This window comes from Pelodiscus sinensis, chromosome 1 (assembly GCF_049634645.1).
Source record: "Pelodiscus sinensis isolate JC-2024 chromosome 1, ASM4963464v1, whole genome shotgun sequence".
In the NCBI taxonomy this organism is placed as follows: domain Eukaryota; kingdom Metazoa; phylum Chordata; order Testudines; family Trionychidae; genus Pelodiscus; species Pelodiscus sinensis.
In genome coordinates, this window is record NC_134711.1 from 24,328,429 (window position 1) to 24,349,571 (window position 21,143).

At 47.3% G+C, this 21,143-nt stretch overlaps 1 protein-coding gene across 6 annotated transcripts in view; it reads right to left on the reverse strand.

Moving 5' to 3' along the window:
• Positions 1–20,779, reverse strand: part of ORC5 (origin recognition complex subunit 5) — a 167,023-nt gene extending 146,244 nt beyond the window's left edge. For 2 of the 6 annotated variants that reach the window (XM_006137544.4, XM_025178711.2), the window contains exons 1-3: positions 20,650–20,778; positions 17,010–17,202; positions 12,540–12,632 (exon numbers count right to left, since the gene is read on the reverse strand). In XM_006137544.4, the coding sequence (XP_006137606.2) occupies positions 12,540–12,632; positions 17,010–17,120 (204 nt within the window). In that variant the 5' untranslated portion in view covers positions 17,121–17,202; positions 20,650–20,778. Of the gene's footprint in view, positions 1–1,480; positions 6,400–12,539; positions 12,633–17,009; positions 17,203–20,525; positions 20,615–20,649 lie in introns of those variants that run through there. The other 4 variants (XM_075926920.1, XM_075926892.1, XM_075926895.1 and 1 more) reach the window with 3 other exon arrangements.
• Between the last annotated feature and the right edge of the window lie 364 nt (positions 20,780–21,143).

The following is a 21,143-nucleotide window of genomic DNA, read 5'->3' on the forward strand; positions in this document are numbered from 1 at the left end:
AATTAAATGTAAATTTAATATATAAACTGCCTACACTTATTATTTCTTAAATCATTTAAATAAAAAATATGCTGAATCCACGAGGGCTTATCAAAAACTGAGTAAAAAAGACTGCCTTTCTATATAAAGAAAGAATCTAGGGAAAACATTTAACTTTTATGGCCAAGTTTCATAAATACAGCATAGTAGCTCAGCCTAAATAACTTGGAAGACTGTCTCACTTTCAAAAGACTTAGGCAATCAGGAACTTAAGCATAAATTACTTTCACTTAGGTATATTATTCTTCTAGGTTAACCTGATTTTAATTCACTGATTACAATTAATACCTTCATTTAATAAATCATTTAATTGTAAATGGAGAACATTTTGATAAGAAGTTTATGTATCAAAACTTTAAAGTTTTGTTTAATTTTAAAATGTTTTATATACCGCTTTATGTGTTTAAACAAACTTCATCTACCATCCTAATGCAGTTGACACAAAGCATGAGCAAAAATCTAAACTAGTAAATAAGCAATAAATCATTCACCATTTTCTGAAATACTAAAATGTACAATAAGAATCTGAAAATATTATGATACACACCTGCTTAAATAAATGTACATAGTTATCATGCATTCTCCTAGGTAGCAAAAAGAAGTACCAAATCTAGTGTTAAGGCTCTAATTGGCTGTAAATGAACATAGCTTAGAGGTTATATCAATCAATGAGAATGCACATCTCTTTAAACAATAACTTAAGAACAAAAAAGCTGATTAAAGTAGATTTAAATTGAGGCTTTACACTTGGCTGCAGATAATCCACCCTGACTCCATGACTAGCAACTTGCAAATCTGCAGGTATCTGCATCTGCAGGTATGGATGTAGATATCCGTGGCTCATTTCGTCAGATATGAATACAGATACATTTTTTTTATTGACGGTCCTACAAATTTCTAGATATCTGTTCTATATCCACTCATATCCATATCTGCAGATGTCAAAGTGGATATATTTGGCATATTTTTGCAGATACAAATTTTGTACTCAGACAGGGCTCTACCCATCACTAATCATCAGAATGAAACTGATCAAGTAGAGAAACAGCATTATCTATTCAGACACACATGTCCCTAATCATAAGAAAGCTCAGAGATCCCAATTTTTGTTTACAACAGAAGTGCTCAAATTTTGTCACTTCTAGCACTGCTTCAGCCATTATTTCAAAAAACAACAAAAGATCTCAGCACTAAAAAAAAGAAGTGATTTCACTGATACTTCTAAGTAAAATTTCAGGCCTGTCAATTTTGACAGTATCTTTTAATGCTCAAAAACGAAGGTAGTCTGCCTTAATTGAACACCACCAACACTGGCATCATTTTTATTCAATATGTCAATCACATGTATATAAGGACAGAGGTTATTTATCTAGCAAATATTGCTCTGAAAGTAGGATGCTGGCTTAAATCCTCAGTCATCAAGAAAGAAGAAGTTACTCACCTTCATGCAGTAATGATGGTTCTTCGGGGTGTGTCCCTGTGGGTGCTCCACATCTGGCGTCGGGCTCATCCCGGCGCCGCGAATCGGAGGCTTCACGTAGCTGTATTTGGCCGAACCGCGCAAGCGCTCGAGGCCATTCGCAACTTTTCCTCTCCGCGCGCGGTCCAGCCCCCGCTCCAGTTCCTCTCACCGCCTCATCTGAAACGAGAGAAACAGACGAGATTCCGTAGCGGGGAGGAAAGCGGGTCGTGGAGCACCCACGGTGACACACCTCGAAGAACCATCATTACTGCATGAAGGTGAGTAACTTCTTCTTTGGGTAGTCCCCGTGGGTGCTCCACATCTGGTGACTCCGGAGCAGTGGTCCGAGCTAAGGCTGGGCTACGGAATCATGGTTGTGGCAGCGTTGGGAGTACTGCTGAGGCTACAGCGGAGTCTGAAGTAGAGTGTTGCAGAATTGCGTAATGTTTCATGAAGGTGGCGTTTGACGACCAAATAGCTGCTCAACAGATGTCTCGCATAGGGACTCCTTTCAGGAAGGCCATAGAGGTAGCAACTGTGCGAGTGGAGTGCGCTCTAGGCTGAGATGGGAGAGACTTGTTACAGACATTATAACAGGTGGTAATGCAAGCGACAATCAACTTCGAAATGCGCTGTGCAGAGAGTGGACGACCTCTAAACTGATCTGCAACAGATATGAAGAGACGGTCCGTCTTTCGGATATCATGGGTTCTATCAATATAAAATGCAAGGGCTCGGCGAGCGTCCAGCGTGTGCAGAAGAGCCTCGTGTGGTGAGGTATGTGGTTTCGGGCAGAAAGAAGGTAAGACGATCAGTTCGTTAATGTGGAAGTCTGTGCAGACCTTTGGCAAGAAGGCTGGGTGCGACCTCAGTGTCACAGAGTCCCTATTAAAGATAGTATATGGGGGAGATGCCATAAGGGCTGCCATCTATCTCACTCTGCGTGCAGACGTTATAGCAAGAAGACAGACGACTTTGGTCGTAAGCAGCTGAAGGGATGTAGTAGCGAGAGGCTCAAAAGGTGGACGTGTCAAAGCATCCAGCACGAGGTCGAGATTCCACACCGGAGGTGGGGGTCTACATGGAGGATTAAGATTAATGAGACCTTTAAGAAACCTCTTCGTAGTGGGGTAGGCAAATACAGACCGGTCATTGATTGTGTGGTGGAATGCCGTGATTGCTGCTAGGTAGACCTTAAGCAACGGTATTGAGATACCTGTCGTGTGTAGATGCAGAATGTAGTCTAGTACGAAATGCAATGGTGAGCCAGAGGGCACCATTGTGTAAACCGAGACCATTTTGCGAGGTATGTTTTCCTTGTGGAGTGTTTTCTACTATGCAATAGAACACGTTTCACTTGGTCCGAACAAAAATTCTCAGATGTGCTGAACCATCTAGCATCCACGCGGTCAGGTGCAAGGTGAGTGATTTCGGGTGGTGTACAGATCCATTCTGTTGCGTTAGGAGGTCCAGGAAGAGAGGGAGTCGGTAAGGCGTTCGAATGGACAGTTGCAGGAGCGTGAGTACCACGCCTGTCGGGGCCAAGCTGGCGCTATCAGCAGGACCCAGGCTCTGTCCATGACGATTTTCTCCAGTACTCTTGGAATTAGAGCCACAGGAGGAAATGCATACAGTCGCAACCTTCCCCAGTGGAAAAGGAACGCTTCCCTCAGGGAATGGATGCCAATCCCTGCTCCAGAGCAGTATCTGCTCAGAGAGTCTGCGATAGCATTGTACCTGCCAGGAGTGAGCAATGCTATGATGGTAATGTCGTTGCGGTTGCACCAGGTCCATAGACGGACTGCCTCTGCACAGAGGGAGCGGGATCTGGCACCACCGTGCCTGTTGACATAATACATTGTGGCGATGTTGTCTGTAAGGATCCTGGTGACTGTGCCTTGTATGTGAGGTTTGAAGTGTCTGCAGGCGTGGAATATCGCTCTGAGCTCCAGTAAGTTGATGTGAAGCATCATTTCTGTTTTGGACCACCGACACTGGATCGTAGACGTACCAATGTGCGCACCCCAACCGGTGAACGAGGCGTCTGTTGTTATCTGCTTTGAGGGCTGGGCTTGGTGAAAGGGGACACCCGCCAGCATGTTCCTGGGTTCGGTCCACCAGCGCAAGGAATTCCGAACATGGGTAGGCAATATCACACGCTTTTGAATGCTATGTTTGGCGGGGTTGTATACCAAGCCCACCAGTGCTGGAGACAACGAAAATTTAGCCATGCGTGGCGGACCACATCGTGGTGGCCACCATATGACCCAAAAGCTGAAGGTGAGTACGCACGGGAAGTGTTGGAGAAAGCGATACCATGTGGACCAGGTCACATATGACTTGGAAGCGGTCTGCAGGTAGGTACACTCATGCTGAGAGTGAGTCGAGGTGAGTTCCTATGAACGTGAATCTGGGTCGGCTCTAGACGTGACTTTTCCATATTTACAATTAAGCCGAGGGAGCTGAAGAGATTCCTCATTACTGCAAGCACGCTGAGAGCTTCCGACCAACTGCAGCCCTTGAGCAAGCAATCGTCCAAGCAGGGGAAGATTGAAACCCCTATTCTGCGAAGCTGTGCAGCAACTACTGCCAGGGTTTTTGAGAATGCCCTGGGAGCAGAAACCAGACTGAAAGGCAGCACTCTATATTGGTAGTGCTCCTGCCCGACTATGAAACGCAGAAAGCGTCTATGCGCTATGTGTATCGAAATGTGGACATATGCGGCCTGCAAATCGAGGACTCCGAACCAATCTTCTTTGCTCAGTGACGGTATGATTTTGCTTAGCATGATCATCCTGAAACATTGCTTCTTGATGTATCGATTTAAACGCCTCAAATCGAGAACTGGTCTCCACCCTCCGGATTTCTTGGGGACAAGGAAGTATCAAGAGTAAAAGCCTCTGCCCCTGAATCTTGTGGGCACACTTTCTACGGCTCCAATGGCAAGAAGATGATGAACCTCCTGCTGGAGCTGCGTCTCGTGGGATGAGTCCCTGAAGAGGGACAGGGTGGGTGGGGTAGTGGGAGGCATGAAGATTAAGGGTATGGTAAGGCCTGACTATTACTTCCAAGACCCATCGGTCTGAGGTGATGTTGAGCCAGGGGTGGTAATATGGCCTCAGGCGATAGTGGAAGAGAAGGATGCTGGTGGATTTTTGTACCGTGAGCAATGAAGATGTGATCGCATCCTCGACACAGGAGTCAAATTTGCTGTTTGGCACTAGCCCGAGCTGGTGCACGGTTGGACTGCTGGCGCTTACGCTGCGGACGCTGCCTAAATTGAGGTTGGTCGGGAACACACTGCTGTTGTTTCTGGAATGTGTAGTCATACCTCCTTTGAAAGGTATAGTAGCGTCTACGTTTAAAGGGAGGGGTATACATTCCGAGTGTCCACAAAGTGGTGCATGAGTCCTTACCGGAATGTAGGACGTCATCTGTTGAGATGGAAAATAATCTTTTACGATCAAATGGGAGGTCTTCGACTTTATTCTGGAGCGCCTTAGGTGCTCCAGATGCCATCAGCCAGGAAGCCCAGCGCATGGCGATACCTGTTGCCATGGCACGTGCAGCTGTATCTGCGACATCGAGGGCGATCTGGAGCGATGTTCAACAGGAGGTGTATCCCTCCTGGACTATCGCTTTCAACAGAGATCTCTTAGCCTCAGGGAGGTGCTGCATCAGTTCGGACAATTTGGCATAATTGTCGAAATTATGATTCAAGATAAGAGTGGCATAATTTGCGATCCTGAGCATTAGGGTTGATGATGAATACATCTTGCGCCCAAATAGATCAAGTTTTCTAGTGTCTATCTGGGAGTGAGCTTTTAAACAGATGTCTTGTTTTTAATGGCGTACTGCATCCACTATTAAAGAGTTGGGTTGAGGATGATTGAAAAGAAAACCCATATCTTTTGATGGGACAAAATATTTATCTGCTCTTTTGCTAGTAGGCGGGATCAAAGTGGGAGTCTGCCAGATCTCGTGTGCCACGTCCATAATTGCCTCGTCAATTGGAAGTGCAATTCTGTGTCGTTGCTGGGGGTGCAAATTTTTCAACAACTTATGCTACTTTACCTGTGCCTCAGACAGTTGGACCTCCTGGCTTTGCGCCACACGTTTAAAAAGGTCCTGGAATTCTTTGAGATCATCCGGTGGTGAGGTGTCACCTGAGGTCACAGCATCATCTGGTGAAGGAAATGATAAATGCACATTAGCCGACACGTCCGTCTCTGTGTCTGAAATCTGTCCCTCCTCGGGGTCCGAATGGCCACGCTGCGGATCTGAATTCATTGGAGTGGGTGGTAGATGAGTAGGTGATCGCGCCCTGGCTCAATATGCTGAGAGGCCAGGCTAACAGAGCGGCCGGAGCACGGTGATCTTCGATGGCAGCAGGAGTGACTGTGACGAGTTGACACATAGTAGTAGGGTCTGTCATAATGAATGTAGTGACGATCCGAGCACCCCGGAGAAGAGTGTCAAGAAGATATGACACTAGCGTGCCTGATGTGATATGCATGGCGTGAACGTGTAGGGGAGCGCGGATATCGGGAAGGAGACCGCAGTTGAGAATGCCTTGAGTATGTGCAGCTAGACTCCCTATGATAGCAATAATAAGGTGATAGACTTCTGCGGGCACGAGCTTCTTGATCCCTGGTGAGGTCAGTTGCAGAGGAATGGTGCTGCAGGGATGGCCCAGGCAAAGCTATCAGGGAAGACAGAAGAGAAGCAGCATGCCTGTGAGACTTGGAAGTTGCCTTCCTAGGTGCTGAAGTAGGCAGCTCTGCTGACGGAGCAGCAGCCGCCTGCGGAGCAGGGACAGCTGCTGATCCCAGCTGGAGCCCTGTCAGTGCAGGTGCTGAGGACAGTTCCTGAGCTGGGGGGGAGGGGGAATGAGGAGTAACGGTAGTTCGGACTAGGAAGCCTAGTCCGAACTACCTAGTTCGTGCCGCGTGTAGCCGCGCGGCACAGGGTTCGAACGAGCAGGGATTTAAAAATGGCGGTGCCCAGTTTATGCAAATGAAGCCCGGGAAATTCAAATCCCGGGCTTCATTTGCAAGTGCGGTACGCCTACATTACCCTCCTAGTTCGAACTAGGAGGGTAGTGTAGACATACCCTGGTAGAGCCCAAAGGGCATAGGGAACGACATCTTGCCTTTGAATTAGGCATGAGGGACATTTTTCCAGTACCCTTTAGTTAAGTCGATGGTGGATACGTATTTGGGCCCCCCCCCAGCCATTCCAACAGTTCATCGACCCGGGTCGATGGGTAAGCTTCGAAGCGGGATATTGCGTTGACTTTCCGAAAATCAATGCAGAACCTGATAGCTCTGTCTGGTTTCGACACAAGGCTGATAGGGCTCCTCCACTTGCTCCGTGATTCCTCAATCATACCCATCTCGAGCACTGGCTTAAGCTCCTGCCGTACGGCACCCCACATCTTCTTTGGTAGGGCATCCCTTACCTTCTGACCTGGCTCTGTCGCAACGTGGTGATGAATCAGGTGAGTTCTTCCAGGTCAGGCAGATAACATATCTTGGAAGTCTCCTAGAAGTTGTTGCACCTGGTCTCACTGGATTGATCGGAGGCCTTTATCCAATCCCACCAGCTTTGGTTCAAGGGGTTCGCCTGCTAAAGGGCCCAATTCATATTCAGGCATCACTGGTGCAATCATCTTGGCCTCCAATGTCGAGACTTTCAGTAGGCTTACGTGTAGGTACGTACCTCCTTCCTACAGCCTGACCTCATAACCTACAGGGCCTAAGCGGCATATCACTTTAAAGGGCCCCTGGCACTTGGCCAGTAATTTTGACTCTGCTGGTAACACCCATTCATTGGGTTTAAAGGTTCGTACTTTTCTTCCCTTATTATACTGCCTTTCTAGAGCTTGTTGTGCTTGTCTCAGGTTTTTCTGTGCAAAGTCACTCAGTGTCTGAAGCCGCTCACTGAGGTGCAACACATATTTGGAGTGCCGAGCACCTGAGTCTCCTGCGCCTGACAATCTTCCCTCAATAAATCAAGTATATCCCGAGGCTGTCTTCCATAAAGGAGTTCAATAGGAGAAAACCCCGTTGAGGCTTGAGGGACTTCCCTTATGGCAAAGAGGAGGGCTGGTAAAAGCATGTCCTAAAATTGTGGATTGTCTTCCACAAACTTGCGTAACATTGATTTTAGTCTGCCATTAAATCATTCCACCAGTCCATCTGGCTGAGAGTGATACACCAATGTCCGGAGAGTTCGAATGTGTATGAGTCTGCACAATTCTCCAATCAGCTTAGACAAGGCATTACTACCTTGGTTTGTCAAGATTTCTTTGGGTATTCCCACCCTGGCGAATACCTTCACTAAGTTGTCGGCTATATGCTTTGTTGTCGCTACTCGAAGTGAGACCGCTCCTGGATACCGGGTTGCGTAGTCTGTGATCACCAGGATGAACCTGTTCCCTGTCTTACGCTTCTCTAACAGCCTGACCAGGTCCAAACCAATCCTTTCAAAGGTACGTCTATGACCGGCAGAGGTATATGGGGGGCCTTGGGTATCCCCTTGGGTCCCGTTCGCTGGCACTCTGGGCATGATGCTCAGTTGTCTCAGACTTCGTGATATGCCCAGCCAAAAGAAGCGGTGTGCCACCCGCTGTAGAGTCTTGTCCCTACCCAAGTGTCCAGCCCATGAGGTTGCATGAGACAAATGTAAGAGGCTTCATCGCAACCTCCATGGGACCAGTAATTACTTTATCTCATCTTGTGTCTGAAGGTCCCTCACTACCTGGTATAACCGGTCTTTCCGGATCTCAAATTGTGATCCCTGAAGGCATCTCATCCCCTTTAAATCCTCGGTCTCTTGGGCTTGGGCCTGCTCCCAGGCTTGGCTCAGGGTTTGATCTTCTCTTTGCTCCTGCAGAAAGTCTCTCTCTCTCTCTCCAGTTCCACCTGGAAATCCGCTTCTGCTAGGCCATCATTGAGGTCTGCACTCATTGTCGGATTTAGACCACTGGAGGGTCCTTCCTGGGGGGGTCGGCTTCTGAGGGGTGTCCCAGTATTTTTCCTCCTAGAACCCTAGGTTGCCACTTTTTAGGAGGGTAGTACACACAGTCCCTCACAGCCTCCTTAAACATAGGCCAGTCCCGCTCCAGCACCACTGGATACACTAGCTGGGATAATACTCCCACCAGGAGGGGTTCCTTTCAGTCCCAAACATCCAAGTTTATATGGACCGTCAGGTAGGGTCATACATCTCCATGTATGCATTGGAGATGGATCGTATCCTCAGTGAGCCGTAGGCCAGGTATGAGGTACTCCCGTATAATCGTGTAGCTACGCCCCAAATCCAGGAGAGCCATGGCCACCACCCCTTCCACCATGATGGGGATCGCCAATTTTCCAGTTTGCAGTCCCCGTGCACAACACCCTGCAATTCAGGCTTGTCCATAATCACACTCCATGTAGGGGCAGTCTTTCTGGAAGTGGCCTTCTTGGTCACATTCCTAACATTGGTCCTGGGGGCCTATAGGCCTAGCGTTGGCCTTGGGTAAGCTTCTCTTCCCTTGTGGGGAACTCTCTCTCCCTTGGGCATTTCGCGGTACTGCTCTTCGGAGTTCGGTCACAGACATCTTGGTCAGCTGTGGATAGGTGGGTGGCGGAGGCCCCTCGGTTCCGTCTTCCAGGCTCCCCCTCTCTTCGGACCCTCTTGCCTCTGTGGGCTGCCCACCCATTGAGGGTGAACTCTGTTTTCTTCTGCCGCCAGAATTACCGCTGCTGTCAGAGTGGTTGGTCGATGTTGTTGCACCCACTTTTTGGCACCTGAAGGGAGTATCTGTATGAACTGCTCCAAGGCTACCATCTCTATGATCTGGAGTCGGGTTAAGCCCTCAGGATTCAACCATTTCCAACAGTGATCCCTGATCCTTTGGGCAACAACCGATGGCTGTGCCCCCATGGGGTATCCTTCCTTCTACAGTTTCTGTCGTGACATCTCAGGGCTGATGCTGGTGCTATCTAAAATGGCCGCCTTCACCCAATGATATTCCAGTGCATCTCGGGTATCTAAATTGCAGTATGGAGTTTGCACTGGTCCCATTACATAAGGGGCTAACATAGAAGCCCAGTGCTCCTGAGGCCAATGAGTGGCTGTTGCAGCTCTTTCAAAAGTGACTAAAAAGGTCTCCGGATCATCTCCGGGCCCTATCTTAGTCAAGCAAATGGGTTGCCCTAGTCCGGTGTTGTCAAGCCCTCTTTCCCGGAGCGGTGGGGCTTGCGGATCCTCTTAGTTACACCACAGGAATGACCTGTTGAAACAAGCATTCTTGCTGTGCCTGGTGTTGGGTGGTCAGCTCACGGAGCAGCTGTTACTGTTGTTCTTGCTGCTGCGTCATCTGTAGCTGGTGTTGGTGGATTAGTGGATGTATTCGCTGTGATTGTTGCTGTTGGTGCTGGGTCACTTACTGCTGCTGGTTTTCCACCATCCACTGCAAGAACTTGTTCATATCCATCTCTGTACAAACTATACACAGAAAAACCAAAAGGGGGCGGGGGGGGGGGAGTTTCGCCCCACCTTCTCACTACTGAGACTTTTCAGCAGGCCCTAGAACTGCCCACATTCTCCACCATGTGTGGTGCCATATGCACTCCCCATCACTGGGGTGCCCACATTCCGGGGGGTGGACGCTGCCTCATTGGCCACAAGGGATCTGGCTCTCTCTATAATCCACGAAACTTCACCAGTCTCCAGGTAACCCCAAGTGCATAAGTGGCCCTGCTCGCCAGGCAGCATGGCCCAACAGCCAAAGTCAATATATGTCCCTCAGTTCAAGGTAGTATGGCTTACTACCTAGAGTCAGTAAATGGCCACCAGTCCAGGGCAGTAAGGCCCACTAACCAGAGTCAGTAAATAGTAGCCCTGGGTGGGAGAGGCCACTCCCTGCATCTTCCCTGGATTACTTTCTACTGCGTTTTGTTTGGATCAATGTCCCATATGGAAGCTGGGTTTTCTGGCTCTCCAGCAGTTGCTTCTCCCTGGAATTCCATGTGGGTTGCACTGTAGCTGTCTCCCATGCCTCCATGTCTCACTGCTGGAGTGGCTGGCTGCAGCAGTTCAGGAGCTCCAGCAGGAGGTCCTTATCCTTTGCTGGTTTGCCCGACTGAGCTGCTCTGCTGCCTTTTATACTGCTTCAGGACTTGGTGCATACCCAGTCTGGGTGAAGGGACGGGATTTCCTCCGCCCACGGAGTCTTAGCCGCTCCCCCCCTTTCAGTGTGGGGTATGTTCTTCACATCACACTCATATTTTATAGGACAATGTATATGCCTTATCACATTCCTCAAATTAGACTTTAAAAATCGTTAACTCAAGACAGCAGGTTTGTAAAATTACTTTTCAATTATAATGGTGTAATGGATAGGAGTGCTGACTAGCACCCGGTGACTAAGGGGTTAAACTCAGGTAGTTAATAAGGATGTTGGCCATTTGAATTTGAATTGTATAAGATACCTTGCTTGCTTCCTTTGTTTGGGAAAATTAAACCAGGAGCTGAGAGAGACAGAATGATTTAAACCCAGGCAGGACTACCATGTCTCCAGGGAATTCAGGGCATGGAAGTAGACTGAACAAAGAAAACAGAGTAAATAAAGGGGAAAAAAGTGAATCTAGTCACTCTTTTCTTTATTTTGTGGTTTGGTTTGAACTGCTCTGTGTGAATCTATGCCTCCCTTCCCCATTTACCATCTAAGCACTGTTCCCAGAGATTTTCTCTGCATTTTAATTTGTTTTTTTTAGTTGCTCTATAACATCTAGCAACCAAGTATGCTTTATCAAGTTTATCTTTTGTTTTGTAATAAAAATCACTTTACGGTGATGATTTGATTCTTGTGTCCCGGAAGGTAAAGGAGGTCTGTTTGTGTGTGTCTGCATGCCTCAGATCGAGAGGTCAGCTACCAGAGACTGCAGCTTGTTTTTCTCCTTTCTTTTTTCAAGCTCTTCTGGGGGAAAAGAGCTTGGGATGCCGCAGAAGGTGGGTTCAAATGTTCGCTCTTGGGGTTTAGGGATAAAAATCACTTGATGGTAGCAGCTTGTTTTGTTTGTTTCTCAGAGCCAAGGAATCTATGACTTTGGGGAGTTTTTGTAAGCAAAACCTGTAGAGGCAAGGTGTTTTTTTCTTTGAGTTCCCACCTTCTGCACTTGGGAGTGCCTGAATGGGGAACAGCCCTGACAGTTGGTCTACTGGGAAGGTAAATAATGTATCAGTGTCCAATATTTAAGCTTTATATACATCTGCTATCTTGCAAGAGGTTTACATCTACCTTAAAATCTAACACTGAATTCCATATTAAAACAGGAAATAACATTTGAAGCCTAAAACTGAAGGTTTATAATAATACAATGAATCATCATTTAAATTATAACATTATTGAAGTCAATTTACCCTACATTTCTCTTGTTCCATAAGTAAACAAACACAGGGCTTCAAGGCATTTAGATACGTTTTTAAAAAATCATTCTGACTCTACTAGCTTTGCACTTTGCTAGGCAGTGTAAGTGCACCTCAGAACAGCCTGACAAATCAAAGGGATTAAAATAATTGATATTAATCATGATTTAAATAGCAAACATTTGTACTTTAGTTATTTTCCTACAGAAACTATCATTTACATTAGTTGGTATATTTTGGTACTTCATTCTGTTAACCAGGAGGATTCGCAATATCTATAATACACTTTTAAGTAACTGCATGGCTTGACATGTATATTATCCAGATTCTTACTTTTTATTTTATTACATTAGATTAGAAAATGGTAAATGATGCAAATATATTATTGCCACATGATTAATGTGTTACTGATGGCCTAGTGAAAAGGTGCTTTCAACATGATCATGATTTATAGACATCCTTGTAATACAAATAGCCAACAATCAGTTGCATTTTGGAATTTAATATTTGCACCATGCACACAAATACACTTTTATATATTAATAAAATGGACTTAAAGGGTGAATTTCTCAACTCAAAAAAAGTGAACTGTAAACAACTTACAGTAATGTATTCTTACCTCTAATGTTTCTAGAACAGTTTGTATCACATATGTCTTTCCACTAGATGTATGTCCATAAATAAAGATGGATGGGAAGCTAAAATGCTGACGCTATTTAAAAAAAAAAAAAAAGTTAAAAACATTTCATACCTAACCTTCTCTTTATTTCAGGAATTCAGAACTTTGGTTCACCCAGTTTTCTACAAGGAAAGCTTTGTTTTAAATTAAGAAATTTAAAAATACATCTCTCTACAATTAAGATGCAATATGGTATTTTATCACTTTGCTTCTATAGTCCCCCCAACCTGAGAACAGAGTTCAAAAAAGGCGCTTAAAGCCACCACTGAAACTCCCAGAACACTAAGGCTGTGTCTTCTTTAGGCAAAGGGTGTGTTCTAAACTCAAATTATCTAACAAAGGTAAAATTCTAGTGAAAATAAGGCACTATATTAGTTTTACCTCAATTGGCTAACTCAGTGGTTTTCAACCTTTTTTATACCCTTAAATGCTACCACCAGTCACTTCTATCCTCTCCCCTTCCTGCCTCCCGCCACCAGTTTCCTTCTGTACAACCTTTCCACTGTGTTTTTCCCTACCCTAGCCAGACGCTCTTATTCCCAAAGTCTCTCTCCAGCCTCCTCTCTCCACATCCCCCCTTTCCCTCCCTGTGACCCCCCAGAGTTTCCATCCATTGCACCAGATGTCTCCCCTGAATTCTCCCAACCTCCCTCCCGCATCTTCCTCCTGCTCCTCCCTCTCACATCCCTGTTCCCCCTCACTCCCACTTATCTGCCCCCGCCCCTCTTCAGCCCCTCCCAATTCCCCCAGGGCTGGCTCCCCTCCACCCCACGCACACTGGGAGCTGGCGACAGCTCCCTTGTGCCCTGAACAAGGATCACAGCAAGCTCTGCTGGGAGCAGCCCAGGGCCAATCCCTCCCCCTACACTTCCAGAGCACCGCTCCAAGGGGGTGAGGGGAGGGGAGAAGCTCTCTTACTTGTCTTTCACCCCACCTTCCCCAGCGCTGCCCTTCCTGGGACAGGGAGGCTGGCTGAGGGCACTGCCCAGGAAGAGGCTCCTGGGGAGCAGTGTGACTGACCCTGCTGAAGATGCCCCCTCCCAGCTGCAGCCTGCGCTCCAGGGACCCAGCAGCAGCTCCCGCCAAGACTTAGGGATCAGGCCCGAAACCTGGCCCCAGAACAGCAGCTATGAGTTACTTTCTACTCCGGGGGCTGAGCCCAGCCTAGCCCTGGTTCTCAGAGCCCCTGCTGGTGGGGCGTAGAAAGCAACCTGGAGTGCTGTAGTCCCTGCCTCTGGGGGCCCTCCCACCCCTGGGCTCGGGCAGCATCCCCCATATCAAGGCAGCATCACGCAGAGAAGTCAATGCAGCGCTGGGCACAGGGAGAAAAGAAACCTAGGGAGAGGAGAAGGGGGTTTTTCTGGGCAGACTGGGACTTGCTCCAACGTCTCGCCAAGCCAGTCATCAAAGCATGAGTGTAGCATGGCAGTGTGCCACAGCCTGACAGTCAGCGGTCCACAGCCCGGCGCCAGTTCGTGGACCAGCAGTTGGGAACCACTGTGTTAACTCATAAGAAAACAACAACTGGGATTTTACCTCAAGTTAGCAGATCAGTTTTCCTCCAGAGAAGACATGTCCTTAAGGACTGGATTCTAACCCCTTATTCATGTTGAATAATATCTTATTTCTCAAGATGCATCACTGACAACCACCGCACTAGTTCAGTTCACAGTACTGTTCAATATGTGTAAAGATCTCAGACTCCGGTCTTAAGAAAATATTTGCCTGTAGTGTAGCCCATTCAGGATACATCACACTACACAAAAATAAACCATACAGGATCTATAGCCTCAAGCTAATATTACAGCTGTTAAAACACACACACACACACACACACACACACACACACACACACTCAATCATAAATGTGAAGAACAGGAAGGGAGCTCAGAAAGTCACCTAATCCAGTCCCTGCTCTCAAGACATGATGAAGCATTATCCAGACTAGAGGTTCTCAACCTTTTCAAATGATTATACCTCTGTAAAGAGTCTGTTTTATGTACCTTAAGTTTCACCTCACTTAAAAACTAGATGCTTATAAAAAAATCAGATATAAAAATACACACTATTACAGAAAAAATGCTTACTTTCTCATTTTTATCATAACATTTATTATAAATCAATTAATTTCAGTGTGATACTTGACATTCATTTGGAGAGAATGTCTGAAGCTTGACACCCTCCCCTGTTACTGGAGTTCAAGAAGGTAACTTAGCTTTGCCAGGTGCTCTGTGGTATGAGACTCCAGGCAACTGCCCTGCTTACCACTTCCTAATGCTGGCCCTGCATTTGAGACCTCCCTTACCCACCCCATGACCCCTGTGGGAGCTGTAACCCCCAGGCTGTGTTGAGTACTGTACCCCGGAACATCTCTGAGTACACCCAATGGTATACGTGCCCCTTGCTGAAAATCACTGGTCTAGATTGGAGTGGGCAAATACCGGCCTATAGGCTGGATCAAGTCCACTAGGGTTAGCTCCTAGCCAGTCACAGCAGCTGTATTTACCTGCACAGCCACAAGTAACAGTGATTGTAGCTCCCATTGGCTATCGATCATCATTTTCATCCAAAGAACCTGCAGGAACCAATGTCCAAGTCTGCATCACTTCCTGCCACTTCCATTGATTAGGAACAGTGATTTGCAGTCAATGGGAACGGCAATCGCCAGTACCTATGGCCATGTAGTTAAATACAGTGGTGACAGCCTGCCAGGGGCTAACTGCTACTACGTTATCGTTCACGCATCATCCAGACCATGGGTATGTCTAGACTACATGCCTCTGTCGTCAGAGGTATGTAGATTAGGCTACCAGACATAGTAAAATGAAGCGGCGATTTAAATAATCGCCGCTTCATTTAAATTTACATGGCTGCCGCGCTGAGCCGACAAACAGCTGATCAGCTGTTTGTTGGCTCAGCGCGGTAGTCTGGACGCGCGGGTGTCGACATCAAAGGTATTTGTCGACCACCCAGGTAAGCCTCATCCCCCAGGTAAATCGCCGCTTCATTTTACTATGTCTGGTAGCCTAATCTACATGCCTCTGTCGCCAGAGGTATGTAGTCTAGATGTACCCAATCTCTGATCCGTGTCTGTCTACAGACCAAAACAAAAAAGCATCACTATATAATATATACTACATAAGATACCACATGGCTAGAACAGAAGATATTGGAACAGGAGAGTAGACAGAAGAACAGAGAAAATCAGTGGGGAGGCAAATCTTCTCATCCCTCATACATAAAACTACGATTGTTTACCTAATACAGTAGTATCTGTTCAGTACAGGTTGTACCTCTAAAAACTGGCACTCTCTGATCCAGCCAACATCTGTGATCTGTCAAGGACCACGGATGCCCCTGGACCAGAGAACCTGGGAGTCTAAGGGCAGGAAGGATAGGTGTGCAAGGCATCATGGTTGGCAGCTGGGGACAGTGTCGGGCTCAGGCTGGAGCCCCAGCCCCACAGTTGCACAGGGCCACAGCCCCACAATAGGGGTACATCTAGACTGACAGCTTCTTTTGAAATAAGCTTTTTCGACAGAGCTCTTTCGAAAGAGAGCATCCACACCTCAAAACTAGATCAAAAAAGCAATCTGCTTATTCGAAAGTGAGCATCCAGACTGCATGGATGGTCTCTCAAAAGAAAGCCCTGACTGCTATTCACAGAAAGGCCACCAGGGCACCTGTGCTTTTTTCGTTGGCAGCTTCTTTCAAAAAAATGTCCTTGTTCTGCATCCACACACACCCTTTTTGGAAAGAGCTCTTTCAAAAAAGGCATTCTTCCTCGTAATTTGAGGTTTACCATGTCGAAAAAAACCCTGTGTTCTTTTGATTTAATTTCAAAAGAATGTGATTGCAGTGTGGACGCAGGTGAAGTTTTTCGAAAAAACAACGTAGTCTAGACATACCCTAGGAGGCTGAGCCTGTGATCAGTTTTACAGACACTATCTCAGAGTCTTATGGGCAGCAACAAGCTATCAAGATTCATGTTTCATGTTGTTTCTGTTGGGAAATCACTTACACAACAGCAGACAAGTACTAGAGTTATCCACACGAGAAGGCCACCCAAGAAAAGCAGAACTGTGAGAAGAGCAAGGATCTTTCCTATCACTACCTTGCAGCAGCCAAACATGACTAGCAGTGGAGAGCCAACTAATAGCAGCCCACAGGAAAAAATTTGCTATAAAGCTTCTGCTTGCTTAGGACAGCTAATGTTTTAAAGTTTATTAGACACATACTAGAGAAGACTGATACAAAAGATGCATAATATAAGATCTCAAATTACAAATATAATCAGCTAGGCTAACTCAGAATAACAATGCACTGAAGTCTGTTACCAACCCACCCATAACAAAAAAAATTATGGTACAACGTCTGATCTACTCAAAGGCACAATACAGAAAGAGTTACCTTGCCAAATACTGATAACAGTGATGACACCTGGGATTCTCGACAGGGCACCATACTTTCCAAGTGAAGTAAGGTAGCCTCTGGATACTCTGGATGTTCAAAATTAGGCATTTTGATTCACGTTTCTGTCACCAGTCAGCTAACTGTATATGTATGTCACCTTCCAATAGGAAAATAAGACCGAAGTGATGATCTGGAAAATAAAATGTTGTATTTGTTCATATACGGAGAAATGAAGTAAAAATAAATAAGAGGTGACAATCTTTCATTATAATCAGACTTTTTACCTAACAGGAATGACGACTATTAATATGATGGAAAAACGCAAAGACCTCATTCAGCACTGGGACCCAGTAATGCTAGCCTTATAAGGAAATAAAAGCAAAAGAGACAATAACTGCCCTAAAGGGTTTACAATTTTAAGACAAACAAAAAGGAGAAGTTGTGGATGCAACAAATGAGCAATGAACATGGTGAACAGCGGTCATGACTTTGCTAGTTACATGGATGCAGGTTTGTTTGTTTTAACTTTACTTTTTGAGAGTAAAGGTGCAAAGAAAAAGAGTAGAGAAAGAAAAGGAGAATAGTCTCAGCTGGTCATCTGCTTAGCCACAATTAACAAGCTGAGATTAGTAAACATCACAGCAAAAACCAGGTTTCAAAAAGAAGATAAAGAAGTGATTCTTCATATGTTATGTTGAGCATCAGGGACAGCATAGGCGAAAGCACAGAGGTTTTTAACAAGCAGCTAACTAATGGGTGATAAAGGATGGGAGCAAGCACTAGCAGAGTAAAAACATCATAATAGGCTGACATAATAGGTTACTAAATCAGTTAGATAGGAGGAGCTAAGTTAAGAGACGACTTTAAAGCAGGGGTCAGCAACCCATGGCTTGCGAGCCAAATATGGCTCACTAGGGAGCCAGATATGACTCTTTTGGAGACCCTACTCAGCCGCCTCCCAGCTCCTGCAGCAGCACTGAGCCAGAGCTGGCGCTACAGCCTTATGACCCCTACAAGACTGGAACGCCAGCACCAGCTTCCTGTGGGGGGAAAGGAGTGAGGAGGGAAAGCCCTGAGCCTCCCTTTCGGATCTTGCATGTGGGGAACAGACAGAATGAAAAATGGCTCCATGCACCATCCTTCCCCCCCGGTGCGGAACCAACGGCTGTGTGCCATTCTCTTTCCCTTAGGAAGCACTTCATGCAGGCTTCACCTGTGAATCCTGTCTAAAGACTTCCTTCCAGCACATGGGAGCAGCGGGGGGGCTATGTTACACTCAATGTGAAAGCACATAGTGCCCCCCAACCCTCATGCCCAAACCCCAAACTTCCCCTCACTCAGCCCCCCTCCCAGCTAGATACCCTGCCCCTAGCCCACTCCTGCCCCCGACCAGTAAGCCTGTCCTCAGCCCATTCCCCCACAGAACCCAACCTTGTGTCCTGCATGCCCCCACAACCCAACCTTGCACTGAGTCCATCATACACCCAAATCCTCTGCCCTGAGTCCCTCATGCACTTGCACCAAGACTCCTGCACGACCACATCCCCAGCCCCCGCCATAAGATTGACAAAAGACAGCCTGAATGCGTTCATAAAGCTGGATTTGACCAGTTATGATGTAAACTTCAAAGAAATGTGCAAAAAAATGCAGCAACGGAAGTCCCATTAAATAAAGTCCATGAGCACAAGGTTTCATTTATGCTATTAATCATTATGTCAATTATTAATAATATTAAATTGTATATTTTCTGTTATGCAAATGGGCATTCTTATCCGGCTCTTTGATGATCATTTGTTTAGAATTTTGAGACAGTTTGGCTGTTTGGTTTGAAAAGGTTGCCGACCCCTGCTTTAAAGGCACTACAAGAAGCTTTTATTTGGTGTCAAAATTAAGGGGGAGCCAATTGACAACGCAAACTAGGAATTAACATGATCAGAATGATGAACCAGAAATGCGGTCTTTAATTTGAATAGACTCAAGGCAAGCAAAAGTTGCAGCAATCAGGTCAACATGAGGACTATGATGAGAGTCTTCACTGAGCAGAGAAAAGAGACAAAAGGCTAGATTTTCAAGATCAGTGTTAAAAAAAAGGCAAGATTAAAAACATAGTGGCCCCATCAAAGATCACACCTAAACTACACTGCCTGAGTGACAGGGAGAACAGCAGTGTTGTCTATGCTGATAAAAGAAGATGGCCAGGTGAGAGAACCTGTGAGGAAAGGTTAAAAATCTCAGGTTTTGGCCATGTTTAGTTTAAAATAATGACTAAGAAGAAACAACCTGACATAGGACTGGATGAAGCAAGATACCTCATTAGCTGAGAGGAGGATCTATGATTTATCAATGTAAAGATGATACACTAAGAGCTTTACAAACATTAAAATACCCACGAGGCAAATCCTTTTTATGAGCAATGAAAGGAGAGCACGCAGCATCCCTGTTTCTGCACTGGGAAATGGGAAACGGGAAACCAAGCCGTCTTGACTCTCAAGGTTTACCTCCCATTTTTCTACCATTAAAATGTGTGAAACTGCATCTTGACACCATGCTATAAGTCGAACCTCTGTAATCTGGGATTCCCTGGTCCGGCAATATCCGTTGTCCAGCAGGACCACAGATATTCCTGTACCTGAGAGTCCCGGTGGAGGGCTGACAGCTGGGTTCCCCACAGGTGGGCTGCTTGGTGCCCTGCATCTGGACAGCCAGGCACAACCCAGCAGAGCTGGAAGCCCAGAGTGCCACAGCAGGGCTGCCCAATGGGGCCAGGAGCCCAGCACACAGGGAGCTGGGCTGACCATCATAGTAGGAAAGGAAGGAGGTGTTGGGACCAGCGAGGCTGGTGGCAAGAGGAATACTGCCAGGAGGCTGGTCCAGCAAAACCCCTCATCCAGGACTGGTCAGGTCCCGAGGGTAGCAGACCAGAGAGATCCACCCTTCATTTGCATGGCTATATCATGACATCACAATAGTGCACCAGGACAATACAATCACCTCATTGTGCCACCTCCTAAAGGCACTTTACTATATGCCACTAAAAACCCAGGACTCATCAGACAACTGACCCTGCAGCTCAAGACTTTGCTGCAAGCTTCGAACATGGTGGTTACTTTCCCACTAGCACCCATGCAATAACCCCCTCAGTCTCTGGGGAGGCAATTCACTCCTGCACCCCTGCTCCAGCCAGCACCCTGTGATTGTCAGGGCGGGGGAGGGGGGATCGCTGCGGCCATTGCCACCACAACCACCCCCCACACACACAGAGCAACGCCGCCCAGACCCACGCCTAATGCTGCGGGTGTGAAGAGGCGGAGTAGACATGAAAACAGACCCCAGCTCCGCCCACACTTTAACCCAACAGGCAGCGGCACCCCCCTGAAGCGGACAGCCCCGGCTTGGGCAACCCACACCCCGTGCCCAGCGCGCCGCAACTCCTCCCTCCCTCCCTCCCTCCCTCCAGGTCCTGCCGTGTTGGGGCAACCCTGACTCTGTCCGCCGCTCAGGCCCTCCGCTGACCCAGAGCCCTGGCAGCACCGCAGCTCTTCTCACAGCGCGCGAGCCTAGGCAAGACGCGCGCGCATTCTCCCTTCTCCCCCCGCCTCCCGCAAACGTCCGCCAACACACAGAACCGGACACTCACCCCGAACCCCAACGGTCACGCTGCTTTCGCGGGCGAGGACTCCGAACCGAGCGCCCGCCTTTGCGCATGCGCACATTGCTCCGATGGTTACCCCCCTCCCTCCCGAATGCGCAAGCGCCAACTCTGCACATGCGCGTTAGGAAATTGAAGTTTCCCCTGGTAACCACGCCCATACTGCGCCCGCTCCCAAGCGTAAAGCCAGAAATTTGTGTGGCTTAGGGTTGAACAAGAGCAATGGGGGAGCCGACAGCCTCGCTGGGCCCTGAGCAATTGGGGGGAGGGGAAGGTCGCTATCGTGGAAGAGCCGCCCCAACCATGGAACGCCCCCACCCTCAGCGCTGCCGGGGGTTCCAGCGGTGCTTTAAAGGGCCCCTTCCCCCCTCTCCCAGAGCCCGAGGGCAGTGGATGTTGGGCTCCAGAGAGAAGAGGAGCAGTAGGATGGCAGAAGACAAGGAGGAGCCTGGGGACAGGGCTCACCTGACTATCTAGGCCAG